The sequence below is a fragment of the Enoplosus armatus genome, chromosome 5 (assembly GCF_043641665.1).
Source record: "Enoplosus armatus isolate fEnoArm2 chromosome 5, fEnoArm2.hap1, whole genome shotgun sequence".
Classification (NCBI taxonomy): Eukaryota; Metazoa; Chordata; class Actinopteri; order Centrarchiformes; family Enoplosidae; genus Enoplosus; species Enoplosus armatus.
Window position 1 is genome coordinate 441918 of NC_092184.1, and position 19919 is coordinate 461836.

The window sequence follows — 19919 nt, forward strand, 5'->3', positions numbered from 1 at the left end:
TGTAAGATGGGGTAATACAGATCGAGTCTATCCAACCTGGTCTGAACATTACATTTACCACGATCCAAAACCTCTGCTTCTCTTAAAGATGCCTTTCAGTCAAGGCTAATGGCTATAAACAGCCTTTCACTTATCCATACATAGCCCTTAAGGCTAAAAGGTGGCACAGAAGTATTCAACCCTTTGAAGACGCCAGTGAAGATGTAATGATATAAGTGCTTCAGCTAGGGTTTCTATATGGCTTGCTATTTGTGGGGCCTAATGATAGCGATGTTTGTCAGTGAGTTGGTCTTTATTATATTAAAGGATATTATATTTAAAATAAGATCTGAGAGCACTGTGACATTTCTACAACAAAGTCCAACGGGGCAAGAAGCACGAGCAGTCAGACGATCAGACAGGAAACAAACAGTTTTCCAGATTATCTATTTGAAGGTAGTGAGCGCATCTGAAATGTCACAGTACAGTAGGTCAAAGTTGTCAGAAAGCCTTTCTAACATGCGGTTAACGTTGTGAAACGTTTGCAGTTTAGTTAGGTTTAGGCGCCAAGAGCAGTAGTTCAACGTTGACTTATTATTTTAACCCAAACCATGATCTTTTCCTAAACCTAACCAAGTAGTTTTGTTGCCTAACCCTAACCAAACTGCACTGAAAAACCCAACACAAAACCAAAACTGAACACAGGAATTGAACATTAAGCTCCTGTATGAAAGTACTGTGTTTAACACATTCACCCACCACAACCTTCCCCCCTCATAGACTAATTAGGTATAGGTATAATTTCCCCCCCGGGGATCAATAAAGTATTTCTGATTCTGATTCTGAAACAACGAAACGTGTGACGAATGGATCACATTCTGATAGTGAAATGAGTCATTTCGCGGGTTACAGCCACAACAGTAGCGGCAGAGTAGGCTACGGCAGGGCCTATGATGTAAGCACAAGTTTAACTAACTTGTGATTGGCCAGTGAGCACGCAGCACACCCTCATGCGCGCTCCAAATGACAGGAACACAAAGAGGGCCGGTAGAAAGTTTCCTTATAATTAGTGTTACCAGATCTCAGCAAGTAACTTGAATACCGGTGGGAATGATGGGCTAAAAACTGAAACTAAGACCCCAGTTGTAATAAATGGTAATTAACCTTTAAAAAGGATATAAACAGTGACATTTGACTGGACATCATATGACCAGTGGACAGTAATACAGCAGATCACAGCAGCTCCAGTGTGCGGTTATTGAGTCCCAGAGTGAGAGGTTGTGAAACACAGGGTCTAATTCAGTAATCTGCCTGATAGATGGCTGACTCGCCCTTTGCCAGCAGTGTTTTCTAAAGGCTGCTCCGACATCTGTCATCAGCCATAAGGCACATACAACCCCAGTTAAAGGCTTCAGCCATTCATCAGAAGATTTTATGACTATGTCTCCTGTGTGCGTTTGTGTTTACGAGTGTGTGACGGAGGAAGGAAAAGCCACGCGAGCGTATGTAGGATCGTAAATATGATACCTCATCCTGGTCCAACCTGTCAAACTGAATGATTGGTAGCACTAGTTCAGCTGGCAGATGTGCGCACATTTTGTCATGTATGTGGAGAAATAAAAAGGTTGGTGGGTGCTTTGCTCAAGCCCTGTTTCCATGGCTCCATTGTGTCCCAGAGGCAGCTGCAGAGGCGGGAGGCATTGCTCACACCGGCCTTGTCTGGACATTTCTCATCGTGGTGTAGACATTTTTTGCCAGCTCAAGGGCACAGGTGGCCTTCAGATGTGGACCCATCAGTCATGAGCTGTGGACGGGTGCACAGGGGATTGGGGGGGGACAATGTGTTTCTGGGAACATAATGTGGGCGTGGCTTAATACCATGAACTATTACCCTGAGCCATAAATAATGAGGCAATGTATTATTCAGCTCTCTGGTACTGAGAACAACCAGGGCTGCTCAGATGTAACGCGACCACGAAATTTAAAATGCTGCTGTAAGGTTGCTCACAGTTTGATGCCGCTGTCATATTTATAAACACACAAATTCCTCCCCGCTGTGCAAGTGAAAATCAGAGGTTTAGCGTGATGAAAAAAATGCCCCTGTTCCACATTCAAAGGCATAGGAGCTGTCAAGGGGTGATTCAGTGATGCCGGAGGTAATGAGAAAGTCATGCGTTTATAGCTCCTGCAGATTGAGTTGCTGCTCTTGTGCGTACATGGCACCTTGAATGTGACAAATCTTCGTGTTCTGGCAAAGATTTTGTTATGTTCCCTTTAATGGGTTTTCTCTCTCTCTCTCTGTGTTTCTGCTGACTGCTTACCTGTAAAGTTTGACACCCGCCTCCCTCTCCAGCTGAGCCCACAGTTCGTAGCATTCCTCCATCATGTGGGTGTAGAAGTCCTGCTCGTAGGCCTTGCGGATGATGCGGGTCTGGCCGTGGGAGCTCCCTCGGGTGTGGGGCAAGATGAACTGGAAAAGACAAACATACTATCACTTGGTTTAAATAAATGATTTGGGAATAACAAACACCAAATGGCCAAAAGTATGTGGTCAGCCAAACATTTTATCCATCTGTGATAGCTGAACATGTGATTCCAAAACCATCGGCATTCATTTACTGTTATAACATCCTCCACTCTTCTGGGAAGGCTTACCACCAGAGTTTGGGCCACAGTTTGGTCTCCATCGCATATCTAATGTCCACTGGAAGCATTCCAGCAGCACAGCGTCTTTAAGCAGTCTGCATTTTACTTTAATTTTAATAACTGTACTACAGCATGCCATCTGATCTTTATTTTGTATCTGTATTTCTTGAATAGTGTATATTAGCAGAAGGAAAACTGTAGCATTTTTTCAAGTGTCAGAAACAAACAAGAAAAAGCAGTGTTGCTGTACATAAAGACAAAGTCAATAACGGATGAAATGCATCAATAAATATTCATTTTAACTCACTTTTCAATAAATTTGGCATATACATGAGAATTTGATGCTTCAGAGGTGCATAGAGATAGAAAGTGATGCTGCCGCATCCATTGGACATCGGGGTTAAGTGATGTCTGCCACTGATGTTGGGAGACGAGGCCTAGCTCACAGTCGGCGTTCCACGCTCTGTACAGGCCAGCCATGTTCTTCCACAGCAAATTGAAAAACATTGGGCCCCATGCAAGAACATTTTCGTATTCATATCTAAACTTTCTCTTACTTTTGTTCGTAGAGTAGGCTCGTATGAGATGCCAAGTCAGATTCAGCAAACACTCCTAACTTCAGGTGACTGTGTAAACGGCCCGCGTAAACATGATGAATGCCACCTGTGTGTAATTGAGCGTGCGATACCCTAACCCTAAGATAATTAGCATCATTAACGCCCCAATAACACCATATAAGCATGCAACCTAAACCGCGACAACAACCATTCATCTGTCTCAGCCAATATATCAGCATGCTGTCTAAAGACACGCTCTCTTCCAAGGGCCGGATGCACTGAGGGATCCAAACGAAGTAAGTCAGCTGTGACGCGCCTGGTTACTTACTACTTCCCGTTGACCTCTATTATACAGGGACATTAACCTCCAAACAGTGCCTAATTTAAGTTGTTTTGCAGTTTGAGATGTTCATATTGATATTGTGGTGTTCTACAATAGCATCAATAGCCAATTTAATTTGATGATATTGTTAGGCTATATGAATAAATTTAAATTTAGAATTCGAATTGCAGAGTCAAACAGGATCATGTCAACATAATTGTAAAGTGTAATTGAATTGCTTCAAAGTAATGAAATATACAATCTGTTAGTGACAAACACAATTTATTTCATTTGGTCCAGACCTGTTGTAAGAGCGACGTGCTGTTCTCTAAACCTTTGGGAAAATTCAGAATATGAGAAAGCTTGTGAATGCCGCAAGTTCTCCTAAATCACTTTGTGTAAGCCACCTCAGAATCTGTTCGTACGAGTGGCTCTTGCATGAGGCCCAATTTCTTTACGGACCTGGCTTTTGCATTGGGACATTGACATGCTGAACCAGGAAAGGGGTGAAACACAAACTGCTGACGCAAAGTTGAAAGCACTCCGCTCCCAGAATGCAGGGCTGCTTGTGGTTCCTAGAGTCTCCAAAAACAGAACAGGAGCCAGAGCCTTCAGCTATCAAGCTCCTCTCCTGTGGAATCGGCTCCCAGTTTGGGTCCGGGAGGCAGACACACTCTCTACTTTTAAGAGTAGGCTTAAAACTTTGCTTTTTGATAACGCTTATAGTTAAGGGCTGGCTCAGGCCTGCCTGGACCAGCCCCCTAGTTATGCTGCTATAGGCCTACACTGCTGGGGGACTTCCCATGATGCACTGAGCTTTCCTCCTCTCCCTCTTCATCTTTGCACATTCATCACAGTCCAATGCATGTTACTAACTTTATTTCTTCCCCGGAGTTTCTTTGTGCTTTGTCGACTCATAGGTCGCTGTGGATCGTGGTCCTGGTACGCCTGGGTGCTGCTGCCGCCATGGGCCTGCCTGACTCTCATCACTACAGTTATTATGTTTAGTCGTAGTTCTGTCACTATTAACACTCCTATTATTAATCTCAGCTAACATTACAGCTACTTCTACTGTTAGTGCTGCCATACATCTTTGCCTACCTATCTGTCTGTCTGTCTGTCTATCTGTGTCTCTATGTCTATCTCTCTGTCTCTCTCTCTCTCTCTCTCTCTCTCTCTCTCCCTAAAACCCAACCGGTCAAAGCAGATGACCGCCCACCTAGAGTCTGGTTCTGCTCGAGGTTTCTGCCTCTTAAAAGGAAGTTTTTCCTTGCCACTGTCGCCAAAGTGCTTGCTCATGGTGGGAACTGTTGGGTCTCTGTAATAACATTATAAAGAGTCGGTCTAGACCTGCTCTATTTTGTAAAGTGTCATGAGATGACTTTGTTGTGATTTGGCGCTATATAAATAAAATTGAATTGAATTGAATTGAATTGAAAGCAAACAGTGGTCTAAAATATCACTGAATGCTGTAGCATAATAGGAAGTAAGGGGGTCTGGCCCAAACTGGGAAAAACAGACCCAGACCAAAAGTACACAAAAGGTGTGTGGACAGGGGTGTGGACATACTTTTGACCATATAGTGCTTGATCACAACATGCAACAAGTAGCGGAAACAAAGAGACAGCCACACATATGCGCCTGAACACAAAAAACACAGAGCGCCTAAAGGCAGATCATTTTGGGATATATTTGATGCATTGAGTTGGAAAGCAGCATTGGATCAACAGTAACTCCATTATTATAATTGTGGAACTTAGACCAGTGTTAGCAGACCAGCAGAAAACATACACAACAAGGTCAGGAAAACAAGGAAGCTGCTGATTGATCCTTGCTGTTTTGTTGCATATTTACCCAAACTTGAGTGTCGCATAAAGAGATTTAAGTGTGCAGGACCGGAGGGACCCTAAGGGGCCCAAAGATTCACGGTGTTGTTTACAAAATGTGTTTGTTTATACTATATGCACCGCCAAAGCACACTGTGAGTTTAAATATTTTCAGTTAAAATAAATTTGGTTTATATTCACAGTATATTTTGCCATATAAAATTGAAAATAAATTGAGCTTCATCAGCTTACCACAAACTAACTAGTAATTATTAACGAGTACATAGACAATGCCCGGAAACAAGGGGGGTGAACAGGTTCAAATGTTTATTCTAGCTCTTTTTATTCCAGATTTTTTTTTTTTGCAGCATTACATCCTCACAGTTCCACCCAAACGAAATTAGAATAACAAAAGAAAGAAAAAAAAAACCTTCACCTTTCTTGAAAATTAATCAAAGCAGAGTAGTAAGCACACGTTAGGTAACAGAATAACAAGTTGGCCACACAGGAAGCCAAGCAGGAGTAGATAGCTGCCAGCTGTACAAATAATGCCAGCTGCTGGCTACAGTTTAGTGGAGAGTGGCAGCCAGATAGGACTTTCACAGGTCACACTAGCTTGGACGTAAGATTTTAGTGAAGTGGTGGAAGCTAACCAAGTACATTAACTTCAGTACTGTACCTTGGTGAGGTACTTTACTTGAGTAATTCCATTTCATGTTACTTTATGCTTATACTAAATACTAAATATCTTCGGCACTGGGATTATCATTATTATTGATTGAGTGTTTGATCATGGCTGTGGTTTTCCAGAGGGTGGGTATTGTGGCAGACCGGTAGGATTCACAGAAGAGTGAGTTAAGAATTGGTGATAGTTCCATGGTGCAGGTCTTGAGCACCCTTGCCAGGATGCTGTCAGGCCCAGGGGCCTTGCCTGACTAACTCCGGCTAAGCTGGCACTGTACATCCTCTTCTGAAAAGGGGGCCGGCTCGTTGGGGTCCAGAGGACAGAGGGACTGTGTTTGGGTTCACATCCAGTCAGGGCTTTCACCATCTGGAAAGCTTGTTTAGTGTTCATGTTGCCAAATTCATGCTCCAGTTTATCCTTAAATTTCAGTTTTGCTTTAAAAGGACCCATATTATGCTCATTTCCAACTCTATATTTTTATTTGGGGATTCCACTAGAGTAGCTTTGTATGATTCACAGTTCAAAGTCCTGATTCATCTTATATTGGCCCTTTACACAGCCCCTCAGTTCATCCTCTGTCTGAAACAAGCCGTTTGAGCTCCTGTCTCTTTAACGCCTCCCTCCCTATAAGCCCATTTTCCTCTGTTTGGCCAACTTCCGGAAGCCTGCGGGTTAGGGGCAGCACCCAGTGCTTCTGAGCCCAGATCACCAGGGGACTGGTGGTGTTTACACTGCTAGCACAGGAGCTTTGGACCAGTGGGAGGAGGAGGTTTTCTCCTCCTCCCACTGTCTTTTTTAAAGACATGAAAATGGCACTTTCTACAATCTGGGACCTTTAAGAACCTAGGTTTTGATCTTGCTGTTTGCCATCCTCAGACCAGCCCAGTCTTTGAGCCTGAGAGCTTTATTAGGGTTTTTCCTGGCTCAGAATGGGCCTTTGGGGTTGACTACACACAACAGTAAGCATGGTCCGTGTACAGTATGAGTCGAGGTACCTTATTTGACAGATATCTATGCCTTTTCCTGTTATTTCTTGGGATTTTATAACTGAACTATGAGCAGGGTGGCTTTTCCTTTCTCTGACTGTATGGTAACCTGATGTTTTCACATCACAGATGACGAAGAAAGGCATCAAAACGGAGTCTTACAGGTAAAACACGAGACTCATGTCTGATACAGGAGTTTTAAGGTGAATTTGTTTTCAACTGTTTCATTTGTTTATTCATTTACACGCTGTTTTTAATGTTTAAATGAAATACAAAATTAGGCTATGAGAACTTGATTTAAACAGAAATACCTGTGTGCTACCTGTCTCATTATTCCGACAAATCCATACGGTAGCCCAATATTATATGTTGGCAATTCAAATAGGCCGCAATTCAAATCTTGCATCATGTGCAGCTGTCTTTTCAACATGTTCCCATGACTCAATGTGGTCAAAATCATCACTGAAACTCATGCCAATGGATTTTTCAATGGATTTTCTGATTGCCAGATCAGTAACGAAAAGTCGAATCTTCGCATTGAACAAAACCAAAATTGTAAATACTACCGCTCAGTGCGAGAGTCCAGTACAGCCAGACTCTGGACGGTAAAACTGAGATTAAATAATACTGTTAAAACTACCAGGAGAGTCCAGTACAGCCAGACTCTGGACGGTAAAACTGAGATCCCATTAGTGCTAGCTTCACAGCTGAGTCTTCAGGCCCACTCAAAACAGTGTTGTTTAGCTGGCTGTGTATGGGAGTTGACTGCTGGAAGTCAAAGACGTCGTGTTAAGGTTCATGTTCTGCCTGTCCAACATTTGTTTGATAAACTGCTATTAAAACACATTCGGAGAGGATTTGAATTGCTGTTTTTATTCTCAATACTTCATTTTGGTGCTGGTGATTTTCCTTTGGCACCGACTAAAACAAAAATTTTAGTTTGCAGGAAAAACCCTGTTTATGCTCTTTCAGGCTCATTCTGGAGGCCTCATGGTGGCCTGACTCCATAAGAAGACACTTTATGTTGTTTTTTTCTTTAATTTGTCACCCATCACAATATGTGTGTGTGTGTGTGTGTGTGTATATATATATATATTATGCTTGAGTGTCGCACAAAGAGATTTAAGTCTGCAGGACCGGAGGGACCCTAAGGGGCCCAAAGATTCACTGTGTTGTTTACAAAATGTGTTTGTTTATACTATATGCACCGCAAAAGCACACTGTAACTGGAAATAATAGGGGCTTTAAAACAGCTGCATTATTACAGAGTTTAAATATTTTCAGTTAAAATTAATTTGGTTTATATTCACAGTATATTTTGCTATATAAATTTGAAAATGAATTGAGCTTAATCAACTTACCACAAGCTAACTACTAATTATTAACGAGTACATAGACAATGCACAGAAACAAGGGGGGTGAACAGGGGCCCACCCCAAATCGGTTAATCTGGCCGGGTGATGCTATAGTGTGTATGTATGTAACTCTCTGCTTTCCTTGAAAATATAATTTCGTTCTACTTTTTATTCCGCATATGCTGCATTTTTATATTCTGTTCTTCTTTGGATTTTTACACATTTGTTTATACATTTCTGTGGGTGTAGTGGAGGGGGCTACAACTGCACTTCATTGTATAATCAGTCCAGTATTGTAAAATGACAATAAAGCTGAACCTTGAACCTTTCACTTTTCATAGGCTCCTTTTAAGCACCTGCCAACCCTTTTACTTTGAAAGTCTACAAGACTTTAACTTTATCTACACTGTGGTATTGCCACTTGTACTGATGTAAATGATATCAGAAATGATCACTTCTGAGCAAGATATTAGGTATACCTCTGACATTTCTTAATTCATGCACACACACAAAATTGGTCTGGAAAAACCATGCCGAAATATTTCAGTCTCTCCTGCAGTCTCTTTGGCGGTGCTTGCTTGCTTAAAACAAATCTTAAGGAACACACCTGCTCCAGCAAAAGAGTCTTCTTGTTCTTTTTCGCCAGCTGATAGGCCGTGAAGGAGCCCTGGACGCCAGCCCCGATCACGATGCAGTCATACTCCCCTTTAAGCGACATCTTCGCTGTGTTCAAGCACTAACGTGTAGTCCGCGTAGCATTTCACTTCTTGTCAACATGCTGAGGGGGGCAACGGTCAAAATATGGGCTATTTGCGCCCTGAGTTTTGCCTGCTGGGGGGCGCAGACTACGCCGCCAAACCACGCAAGCCTCATCAACTCAGCACCTCCGTTTGAGGTTAGATTATAACCTACATGGTTATGGTCAGGATTCGGAGGGGTTGGACCTGCGCCAGTTTGAGAGGAAAATGGGATTTGAAGGAGTGTGACAGCATAAGAGTGCCTGACAGACAGAAAATATGGCAAAGGCACACTAACTCCTTCACGCCACCATTTTATGCCATATAACTTTGTAATATATATAAATGCAACTTTGTTTTGCTAATTAACAGCTAGGAAACTAGGAAACTATTGGGTAAACGTAATTCCACAATGGAGTAAACAAGTATTTTAGTATTTTATTTAAAAAAAGAAAAAAGAAAAAAACTAACTAACAAACACAACTAAAGTATCAAAATAGATTAATACTTATTGGAAGGTAATTTTCAGAGTGCTGTTAATTTAGCACTACACAGCATTCAGTGGTTACATGCATCTCAGCATGTTGAGCAAATCTTTTAGATAGACCTGTACAAAAGCACAGTAGCTACTACCAGCATTTGGAGTGGAGAAAATGGCAAAGAATGGAAGGAAGAATAAGAGTTGAAAAGCCATTTTATATCAACTGTGACAGCTGGATTATATTAACTGTCCAAACCTGGGAAAAGGACAAAAAAAGAAAAGAAATCAATACTGTAGTGTTCTCTGTCAAAGCAAACAAATAGGTCAAGTTGTGTGTGATAAACAAGGACCTAATGACCTATGTGTAATTTTACAACAGACAATGGGGGAAACAGAATCTTAAAAGTTACAAATACATTTCTTTCACAAGCTTAAGAGATACATGCATAATGTCAGTCATATTGTATGCAGGCCTGTTGGTCTGGTGCTGACACAGTGGATCATCAGTGGGAGGGTCCCTCCAGTTACATCTGGCCAACACTGCTTATATAACCATGAATAGCCTACTCAGTCCAGAGGTCACTTCTCTGCAGCCTCAGTAACAGTGCTCCCAGCCAACTGGCGGTTTGTAAAGCTACACTGACTGATAATAAACTTCCAGGATAAAAAATAAACAGTGTCTGTACTATGACTACTGTCAGCACACACTAGAAATGACAAAAACAGTATTCAAACTACTTGAATCTGACAATCTCTCTCACCCTCACTCATGTCCTAGGTCTGCACAGGCCTGAAAGTGATATTGACGGCAAAGTCAGTTTCTTTTCATAGTATATATAGTTTAATGAGCCAATTGATTGAGGCAGAGATCAACATAAAATATCTTATATCCAGTAATAATGATTAATTCACCAGGGGGTGATCGAGATGTTTTGGTTTCACTTCCAGGGAGCTTTCATGTCGTCCATCTTTATATACAGTCTATGGTGATAACAGTTGTAGATATCTTATGTTGCTCTGAAAGGAGCTCTCCAAAGTTAGAAAAAATAACTTGTTTAACAGGGTTATCTCAGTTTGGGCATCATACATAAAACGCTTAACAGAAAGCATCATGGGAAGTGTAGGATCCAGTGTTTTTGGAGATTGACCCATACTAGAGACTAAAAGTCCGGATATCTTGGCCTCTGCTGCTTCGACTGTGACCTTTCTTTTTTTTTGTCTCCTGTGAGTCTCTCAACTTTATGGAGGTGCAACACTAAATATCTGGAGTATCCCTTTAAACACCACAGAGATGACATGGTAATTTTGTGCTATGTAAGATAATTGAGTACTTATTGGTAGTGGTATTCATGCCTGGCCTGCCATACTGCAAAATAAATCGATTTGACAGTTTCATACTGAATACTACTGTGAAAAGTACATTACAGTACATACTGCGTTTGTTAGTTGTATCAGAATCAGAATCAGAAATACTTTATTGATCCCCGGGGGGAAATTGTACAGTACCGGTGCTCCCATTCCAGAGTAGAAAAATAGCATAATTTAGAACTAAAGGTATGTACAAAATATAAAAATAAGAAATAGAAAATAAAAAATATACACATTTACAGTATTTAAGTGAAGTGAGGTAAAAAAAATATATATATATATACAGTAACAATGTATATATATGTATGGATGTGTTATATATGCCCATGTGTGTAAAATGCAAATCCACGAGATCCACAAATGCCTTTTCAATTCACAAACAAAAACTGGATGTTATTAAAGTTGTTAAATATAAATATTAATTGTTTTTCAACACAAACATAATGATGTGACTAATCTAAATTAAATTAAAAGCAATCAAATTTAAGCACATTTCTGGCATTGACCAGAAGTATGCCGTCCATCGAAGCATGCGTTCAGTTGACACTGGATTTGATCAACTCATTGGAGGCTCGTTCAATTACCTCAGCTAGCAGCCAGTGTTCACCTGTTATAAATATAGCTGTGCCCCAAGTTCCCAGCAGATCATTGCTTACTAAGTAGCATTGTGATAGTGGGAAACATGGCATCCGAACTAAGTGAAAGTGTCAGAAGCCAAATTGTTATTCTAAGCAAAGAGGGGCTTTCTCAGTGTCAAATCATGGCTAGACTAAAGGTTTCTAAGGGGGCAGTGCATGGAACTCTGAAGTGCTTTGCATCCAAAGCACGATCAGGCAGACCAAAAGTGACCACACGTCAGAAGATCAATACATCAAGCTTAGTTCCCTGATAGATAAAAAAGCAACTTCATCACAGATACAGAATTAGCTAAATAAAGAACGCAAGACTCCAATCAGCAAAAGTACTGTCAAAAGAAGGCTGTCTTGTTGTGGTCTCAGAGGACATGTAGTAGTTACTAAACCATTACTCTGAAGGGGAAACAAGGCCAAATGCTTGCGGTGGGCTGAGAAATACACCAGCATTTTACTGTGGATGTCCTTTTTACTGATGAATCCAAGTTTGAGATTTATGGCAGTAACAGAAGGGTGTATATAAGGAGACGAACAGGAGAGAGAATGGCACAGCAGTGTTTCAAACCAACAGTGAAACAAGTCATGACTGTCATGGACTTTCCTCCACAGTCACCTGACCTCAACCCCATTGGATATTTATGGGGGTACTTGAAGACTCAGAAAGCCAAGCATTCTGTGACATCACAAGAAGCCCTTTGGAACATTCTCAAATCATGCTGGGATAACATGGGTCATCAGGTTTTGCACAAACTTGTAAAGTCCATGCCAGCTGGAGTGCATGCTGTCATTAAAGCAAAAGGGGGACATTAGAGATTCAACTTTTCACTGAAATTGTTAAGCTGATATTGTCATTTGTAATAAAAAATAGTATTACATTTGAAACATTTGCAAAATAGAAGTATCTTGACTAGTGATCTCAGACATTTGAATCCTACTATATAGTTGATGTTGTTTAAAACCTATTTATTTTCTCCATTGTTGGTGGAGGACTGCTGACCTTACTTCACATCCTAACATACTGCCCCCAATACTATAAGTGGATTATGATGTTTTTAGAGGTATCCTAAGTATCAAGTAAGGGGTCCGAGACTCCCGAGATCCCCAGTATTTCGCACACTGGAAACCATTATGCATACTTAAGTGCATAGTTAAATGCAGATATTCAAGAACTCCCAAGATAAATACAAGACACAAACAACATGAACTGCCTGGCTGCACCTTTGATGAAAGAGGTTGTAACCACACCTGGAGTGGGTTATGTTAGGTTAGAATTGTGGTAAACAGTGGGCTGGGTGGGAGACGGCCTCTGTTCCTTCCACAGGGGTCTGAAGACAGCAGGCTGAGCAGATGGATGTTGAGGCAGGACAGAACTGCAGATGGTCAGCTGGTCAAACACCCCACTGTTCCACCATGTCACACACAGGAAGTGTGAACCCCCCCACAGCCTCCACCCTTCAACATCACACCACAGAACATTAACCTCACGCACTATATTCATCCCCTCTGTGTACAGCTCTACTTTAAAGGACCATATCCGTAATGTTGCATGTTTCTGCACATTTAGTTCAAACTGCATATGCTTCTATACTGCTAACCAGTTTCCAAAGGATGTTGTAGTGTTTTAGACTTTTTAATGTTTTTAATATCTTCCAGACAGCCATTGTTGTGAAACTCAAACTCTATGTTATGACTGGGAGAATCTTGTGTTTAATGAGGATGAAAGTGGTGACCGTGATTAGACATGATTGTCACAGCCTCTAACCCATTTCACCAATTCCACCAAGGCTTGTGATTCCACTGGAAGCAGCTCTCCACTCTGCACCGCGAAGAATATGTGCCTCGTCTATTGTTGACTGAAGCCGCGTATAGCTGCACAGAGCAGACGAGCTAGGCACTTTTAAGAGTAGGCTTAAATTAAAACTTACACTTTTTAGGTGTATATTTAAGCCTGGCTCAGGCCTGCCTGGACTTAGCAAAGGTTTGGATAGCTTCGTTGTTATGGTGACAATAGTGAATAGTGTGGTTAGGGAATGATCGTGGTCATGCTTAAAAAAAACAACAACAACACTGACTCACAGTTGGAAATTGGAAATGGACAACGATCTCCCATGTTAAAGTCTGACATTTTGTGGACCTATCCATCCACCCCGTTTTGGTGACAAGAACAGGTTGCAATATATAGTAAACGTGGCCAATAAGATCATTGGTGTTAAACTTCCTGATCTGTCTCACGTTTTCCATCTGGGAGAAATGTCTCGAGATATTTTGTAGTGTCCTCTTCATCCCTCATCCGTGCAGAGTTTGAGTTTATCCCCTCCAGGTGTAGATTTAGACTACCAAAGGCCAGGCACAACAGGGTGAATAATTATTTGGTCTCTCAGGCCACCAAACTGTTAAATACCCATAATGACTCAGCTGATGATTAGTTTTCTCGACTGTATCTGTAAATGTCACAGTTTGACTTGCACCAGTCCACAGTGATTGCTCCTGTCTGTTTCCATCAAGTCAAACCGCTCATAAAAACAGCATCCAGACAGACAGCTCCATTCAAATTAGCCTCTTGTTTGTGGGAGGGTATCTCAGTATCTCACTGAGATACACGGGCACAGTTTTCATTGCGGATGTCTTATGTTGACTGTGTGCCAATGGTTGTGAGCCCTTCTTAGGATTACCAATGTTTGGACCACTCACCATAATCCCTGAACCCATGCATTCATCAGGAATGCAGGCCAAGGCAAAATCAATGAAAAACCAAAACGTGCACTTTGTCTATAATATGTTATATTAAATGTCTGTAATTTTTTCTCACTTATGGTCAGACAAGCCTTTTCAGTGACTCTGATTCTCCAAAGCTCCACAGAGAGGGATAAAATGAGACATCAATGTGCTGTTTATGATCTGGGTGTCTTACTGGGACACTGAAATCACCATCTGCTGGTAGTGAAAGTTTATTCCCTCTGTGCACACGGCAGAGGCTTGCCACTGAGGCCCCGGCAGTCCACGTCCCTCAGCTGTGTGTAATATGATGAACGATGTGCCTCCTTGCTTTCTAAAACACCCCTCTGCTCTGCAGCATGGTAGAAAATGCAGCGTCAGGGCATTTCCACTAAGCACTGCCACTGTCCCTGACATCAGGGATCCTGGAAGCACTAAGAAAAAACTGTATTTTCTCACCCCATGTTAGATTGACTTTGACAATTTATAAAAAGACAGTACATGTTCAAATGTTTGTATTTCAGGCTGATTGTTGTGGCTTCAGGAACATTTTGAACTGCAATCTACAAGATTGGTTTTATTCTTTATGCTAATCACACATAATGTTAAATCAGATAGTTGTTACACAGTTCAATTCAGTTTTCCATTCAGTATGCTTAAGTGTGTGCATAAAAGATAAAGCTAAAAAAAAAGATTAGAGGTTAATGATTTCTTAGGCCCCTAAACCCTATGTCTGTGAACTTTGGAAGATCCCCATTTGATTTGTCTAACATATTAGCATATAAACCTCATATTAGCTTCAGATCCACTTCAGAATGTATTTGCTGAAAGGGGACCGTGGATTTTGTCAACCAGAATCGTACATTGGCACATGCGTTTTAAGACAGAATTAAAGAAAATGCAAATTTATCCTTTAGGGTGTGATCAATGGAAAGATACAAATGGATGCGAGACTCAAATGCTCTAGCATGTACTAAGGTGAAGACAGGTCTGTGACAAGTTGAAGATGATTAATTTAAATGAAACAGTTTAGCTTATCTTGAGGCTTCAGGACTCCAATTCATGAACGTACAGAGATGAGGAAAAATGAGAGAGACTTCAGGAAAAAGAAAGAAGGAACCCAAGTTTTTTTTTTTTTTTACATACTAATAACTTGTTTTGCCAAATATGTTTTGGAGGAAATGTGTAGGACTTGGATCATTTGTTTAGTATGTATATATATTATTCTGTTTACAAGTAACTATGGCGATCAACTAAATGTAGTAGAGTAAAATATTTCCAATTTCAATGTAGTGGAAAATAAGTATAAAGTAGCATCAAATGGAAATACTCAAGTAAAGTGTACTTAGTTACATTCCACTGCATCATTCTCCCGCACAATATCCCTTTTTAATCTAATTGATCTTATGCGGTCAGCAACAAGGAAGTGCTCTGAATACACTGTTTTGTCTTTTAACCTCCCATATATGCTGGAGGTGGGAATGTAACGCGTTGTGTAGATTGACATCTGCTGCTTGTGATCACCTTGTGCCTGTATTTTGTCAAATATCTCAACGAGTTTCATAATATAATGTATGTGTAAAGGAGTGACAGAGCTGGGAAATTAGATTTTTTTTTATCATTATGGAGGATATAGATTTGTGATGCTGTTGAACTGTATTGCATTATACATAGAGGTGTTTCTGTCGTTTAGCCTACCTTTATTGATGTAAATGGGGTGGACAAAATGATAGGAGCACCTGTTAGTATAATTCCGTACAACTCAACAGCACCACAAACTGCAGCCTCCAGAATGATTATACAGTTGAAACAACACCTCTAAAACTGTTTCCACAAAAGGTGGATTTGAAAGGGTGCCTATGCACACACAATTCTCGGAAATAAAAAAATGCCCTCCAGCACCTTTTGTAGGGTGTAGGTATGATTTATGAGTTGCTAATAGGTTGAATCCCTTCTATTTTTTTTTCCTAAATTAGTGATAGTGGCAAAAATACATTTACCGATATGGAAATGTCCCATATTATTCCTTAGTTTTTAGAAGTTTGACATATGTTAATGCCACAGTCACTGACAGCCAGCTTTCTCTGCCATTTGGCTGCCTGAATAGATTATTTGGCAGAAAATCCAACCCGGTGACATAAGCTTAATTTGAGAAAAGGTCATGCAAAAAAGACAGCACTCTCCAAGACTCAAGTACTACTCCACTATTTACCTGGCATTTACTGCTGGCAATGTATTCCAAGTCATGTTTAAATATCAAGCACCTCTTGTAAATATTCATGACGATTGCCCATACCAACAGGACAAGAGTATGCTCAGGAACATCTAATGAATAACTGAAGCCTCGTGAATAATGAACAGCCCCCCCCCATACTGCTTCAGTTTCAGGTAGAGACTGTGCATGCAGTGAGCAGGGTCGTCCTCTTTGTTTTGCACGTGATAATGCATTGTTCCAGTGGCCACGGTAGAGAGAGATGCCTCTGACCCGAAGAATAGTCTCTCCACTTTGCCTCTGCTGTGTTAATGACACTGTTTGACCGCTCTCTCTCCTGTCCATGAATTGCTGGAGGATTATCTGCTTCATTCTCCCTCTGTGGCCCCTATTGCTGCCAATTTTAATGGCTGCTCTTTGCTCGTCAGATAGATGTGGGCTCACGGAGGGGGAACAGGATTACCTTTGCTTCAGGAGGGTGTTTATGGATAAAAGCTCCGACTGCTCACTTTACTCCCTTTATCTGTGTGTACAGTAGATGCTGGTAGAAAGATACCTTTCTCTGCCTTTAAAGTCATAACTACCCTGGTTATCCATTTATGTGTAGGTTATCAATCACATCTGGATAGGTTGCTGAATACATTTTTTGTGTTATTATTATTTTTTTATCTGAATAGGCAGACATTCTAAACCATTCTATTTGTTTTTCTAGAAAAAAGAAAACAATTGCCAGAAATCTCACCCTGTCATCCTCATTGGATCTTGTAGCATATTTTAGACTGTAGTCTCTGTTGGGGGATGGTGACACAGCTGTCGATATCCCTCCCTCTGGAGCCGGCAGACAGGCGAAGTCTCTCTAATGAAAAAGACATTGCTGCTATTCCATCAGCCTGCAAATGTTAGCACCCAGTCAGTCATATGAACAGCATCTCTCCACAGCCTTCATGACTTACTCGCTTTATTTACTTTATGCACTTTTATATACATTTTCATATTCACAAACACCCAACAAAAACAAAACTAGCGGCATGACTCTAGGGATGGCAATTTCGGGCTGTTGGTCCAACCCCGTCTCCTAGAAATGACGTTTATAAACAACTCATTTGCAACAGCAAATGTGTTTTGAGGGAAACGTAATGTCGACCAAATTACATTTCCTATTAACATAATGAGAAAATGTTAATTAAGGTACCTGGCAAGTCGCAAAAATGTTGATACTGAACGTAGCAGTAAAATGTTCATTGACAGGCGTATTTCATTTGTTTTTCCTCCATTATCCACTCATAGTGACCACAGCATTATTCCACTTTTTTATGGTTACGTTTAGGCACTGGCAGCACTTGGTTAAGGCACTTTGTATGTCTGCCCAGCCATCTCCCTGTGACTCCAGCACTGTCCATAAAAATAGTGTTTCATTCACTCAAAGAAACGTTGTCTCTGAACATAATGATTCACCAAAATGTAGTTTCTAGGAGACAGGGTTGATTGGTTGCTCCACCACTTTGGTCCTGACTGAATTACTACGAGAAAACTATGAGATGGATTGCCATGGCATTTTGTACAGACATTCATGGTCCCTAGAGGATGAATCCTACAGACTTTGGTGATCCCCTGACATTTTCTTCACATAGTCTTCACATCTTGTGAGTAACTGTAATGCACTTACTCTGGTGTCAGTCAGAGCTCCTCCACCGACCTCCAACTGGTGCAGAATGCTGCTGCCAAAATTATACCTGGGACCAAGAGCTATGTTATCCCTAAGTTAGCCAACTTACATTGGATCCCTGTTAGATTTTGTGTTGGTTTTAAAATTCTACTGACCCCAGGCCAAAAGATACCATTGATTTTCTGACTTTTTGTGCCTGTGCATGCTTTCACATCAGTGAACGGTGCAGTTATTCCTACATTTTGGATGGTGACAAAAGTTGACCGGGCCTTTGCAGTTAAACCCCCCCAGACATTGAAACACTCTCGCCATTTAGATTTGACAGTCTACATCTTTAACTTCTTTAAAGCTCTGCTTAATACAATCCTTTACATGAAATTTTTGGTGAATGTTTTTTTGTTTGTTTAACCATTCCACTTTGGATTTTATATTTTTACCTTAATTTGTTTTTTTTATTTATATTTGTTTGCTTCATTCTTTTACTTGTATAGCACTTTGCAACTTTGTTGAGGCAAAAGTGCTTTACAAATAAAATGTATTTGATATTATTACCATAGATTATTTGTAATCTCCTCTGTGAGCTTTGCTAAGAGCAAACAAGTGAACCTTTCCCCTTAACAATTGATATAGAACCAAAATGCGTCAGATAAGATTATCTACTGTCAGCACCATGACTCATTGATAAAGTTATATGACAAATGTAAGGATGCATGTATAATGTACACACTGCGAGTATTGATAACTAGATATGAAAGCACTATGGGTCAGGATGTGCATTAGAATGACACATTCAGATACAGTTTCCTTTTATCATATCTACATATGATAAATATCCTAGCCAGACTGTCTATAAACATAATATATTTTACTAAAGAAGCTACTCACAGCCCAGCAGCATCTTCCCACTTTCTCCCTGTCTGTCAACACCACTTCATGACTTGATATGGGTCGTATGAACAGATGTGGTACCATAATGCTGTCCAAGATGTTTAAAAGAAATAATGTTTATGAGAGAAGCACCAGAGCAGCAAACTGCTGACCTTGCAAACTGAATACACACCTCCTACATGCTTGTATTTGTGTAAAACAAATGAGGTTTGGGTCGAGAAGCTGCAGGTTCAGTAGTTTTCATTTCATGTGGATATGAAAGAACCATGTGAAACATTTCTTTTCTGCTGCAAGCCATTTCTTTCCAATGGGATTGTTTCTGCTGCCAGGTGTGATTATGTTGGTTTCCCATCAGACACAGACAAAAATACAGCATATTTCCACTGGTGACGGATGTGTGGCTGGAGATGGAGGGAGGATCTGGCAGCTGAGAGGAGGGATTTAAAGCTTTGTGTCTTTCTCTTGTCATCTTCAAAGCAGATCTCTCACAACACCAGCAGCCTGTTGTCTAAAAGCAACTATGGCTCTGCTCACGGCACAGGACCATCATGCTCAGTGCTCTTTTGCTTCTGACCTGATTTTTTTGCGCTGCAGTAGTGGGATCTAAAGAAGTTTAATTTAATTATTTTCTTTTAGTAGGGCAAGGATAATTTACTTAGTATCAATACATTAAAGGATTTAGGCTGGTGATATTTTATATTTTTCTTACTGTCAACAAATTCGGTGTGCAGACCCAGTCCAACAATGCTAAATACTAACAAGTATTGTCTATTTATCCAAATATGATATATCTTATTCCCCTGTGCCATAGTTCTCCATTGTTGTCCAAAAACTCAAATAAAATAAATCCTCATCTGAAAATAG

At 40.7% G+C, this 19919-nt stretch overlaps 1 protein-coding gene across 1 annotated transcript in view; it reads right to left on the reverse strand.

The window, feature by feature from the left end:
* The window catches only part of pipox (pipecolic acid oxidase), a 31306-nt gene extending 22232 nt beyond the window's left edge, over positions 1-9074 (reverse strand). The window contains exons 1-2 of the mRNA XM_070906104.1: positions 8964-9074; positions 2301-2449 (exon numbers count right to left, since the gene is read on the reverse strand). Coding sequence (XP_070762205.1) covers positions 2301-2449; positions 8964-9074 — 260 coding nt within the window. The remainder of the gene's footprint in view (positions 1-2300; positions 2450-8963) is intronic.
* Between the last annotated feature and the right edge of the window lie 10845 nt (positions 9075-19919).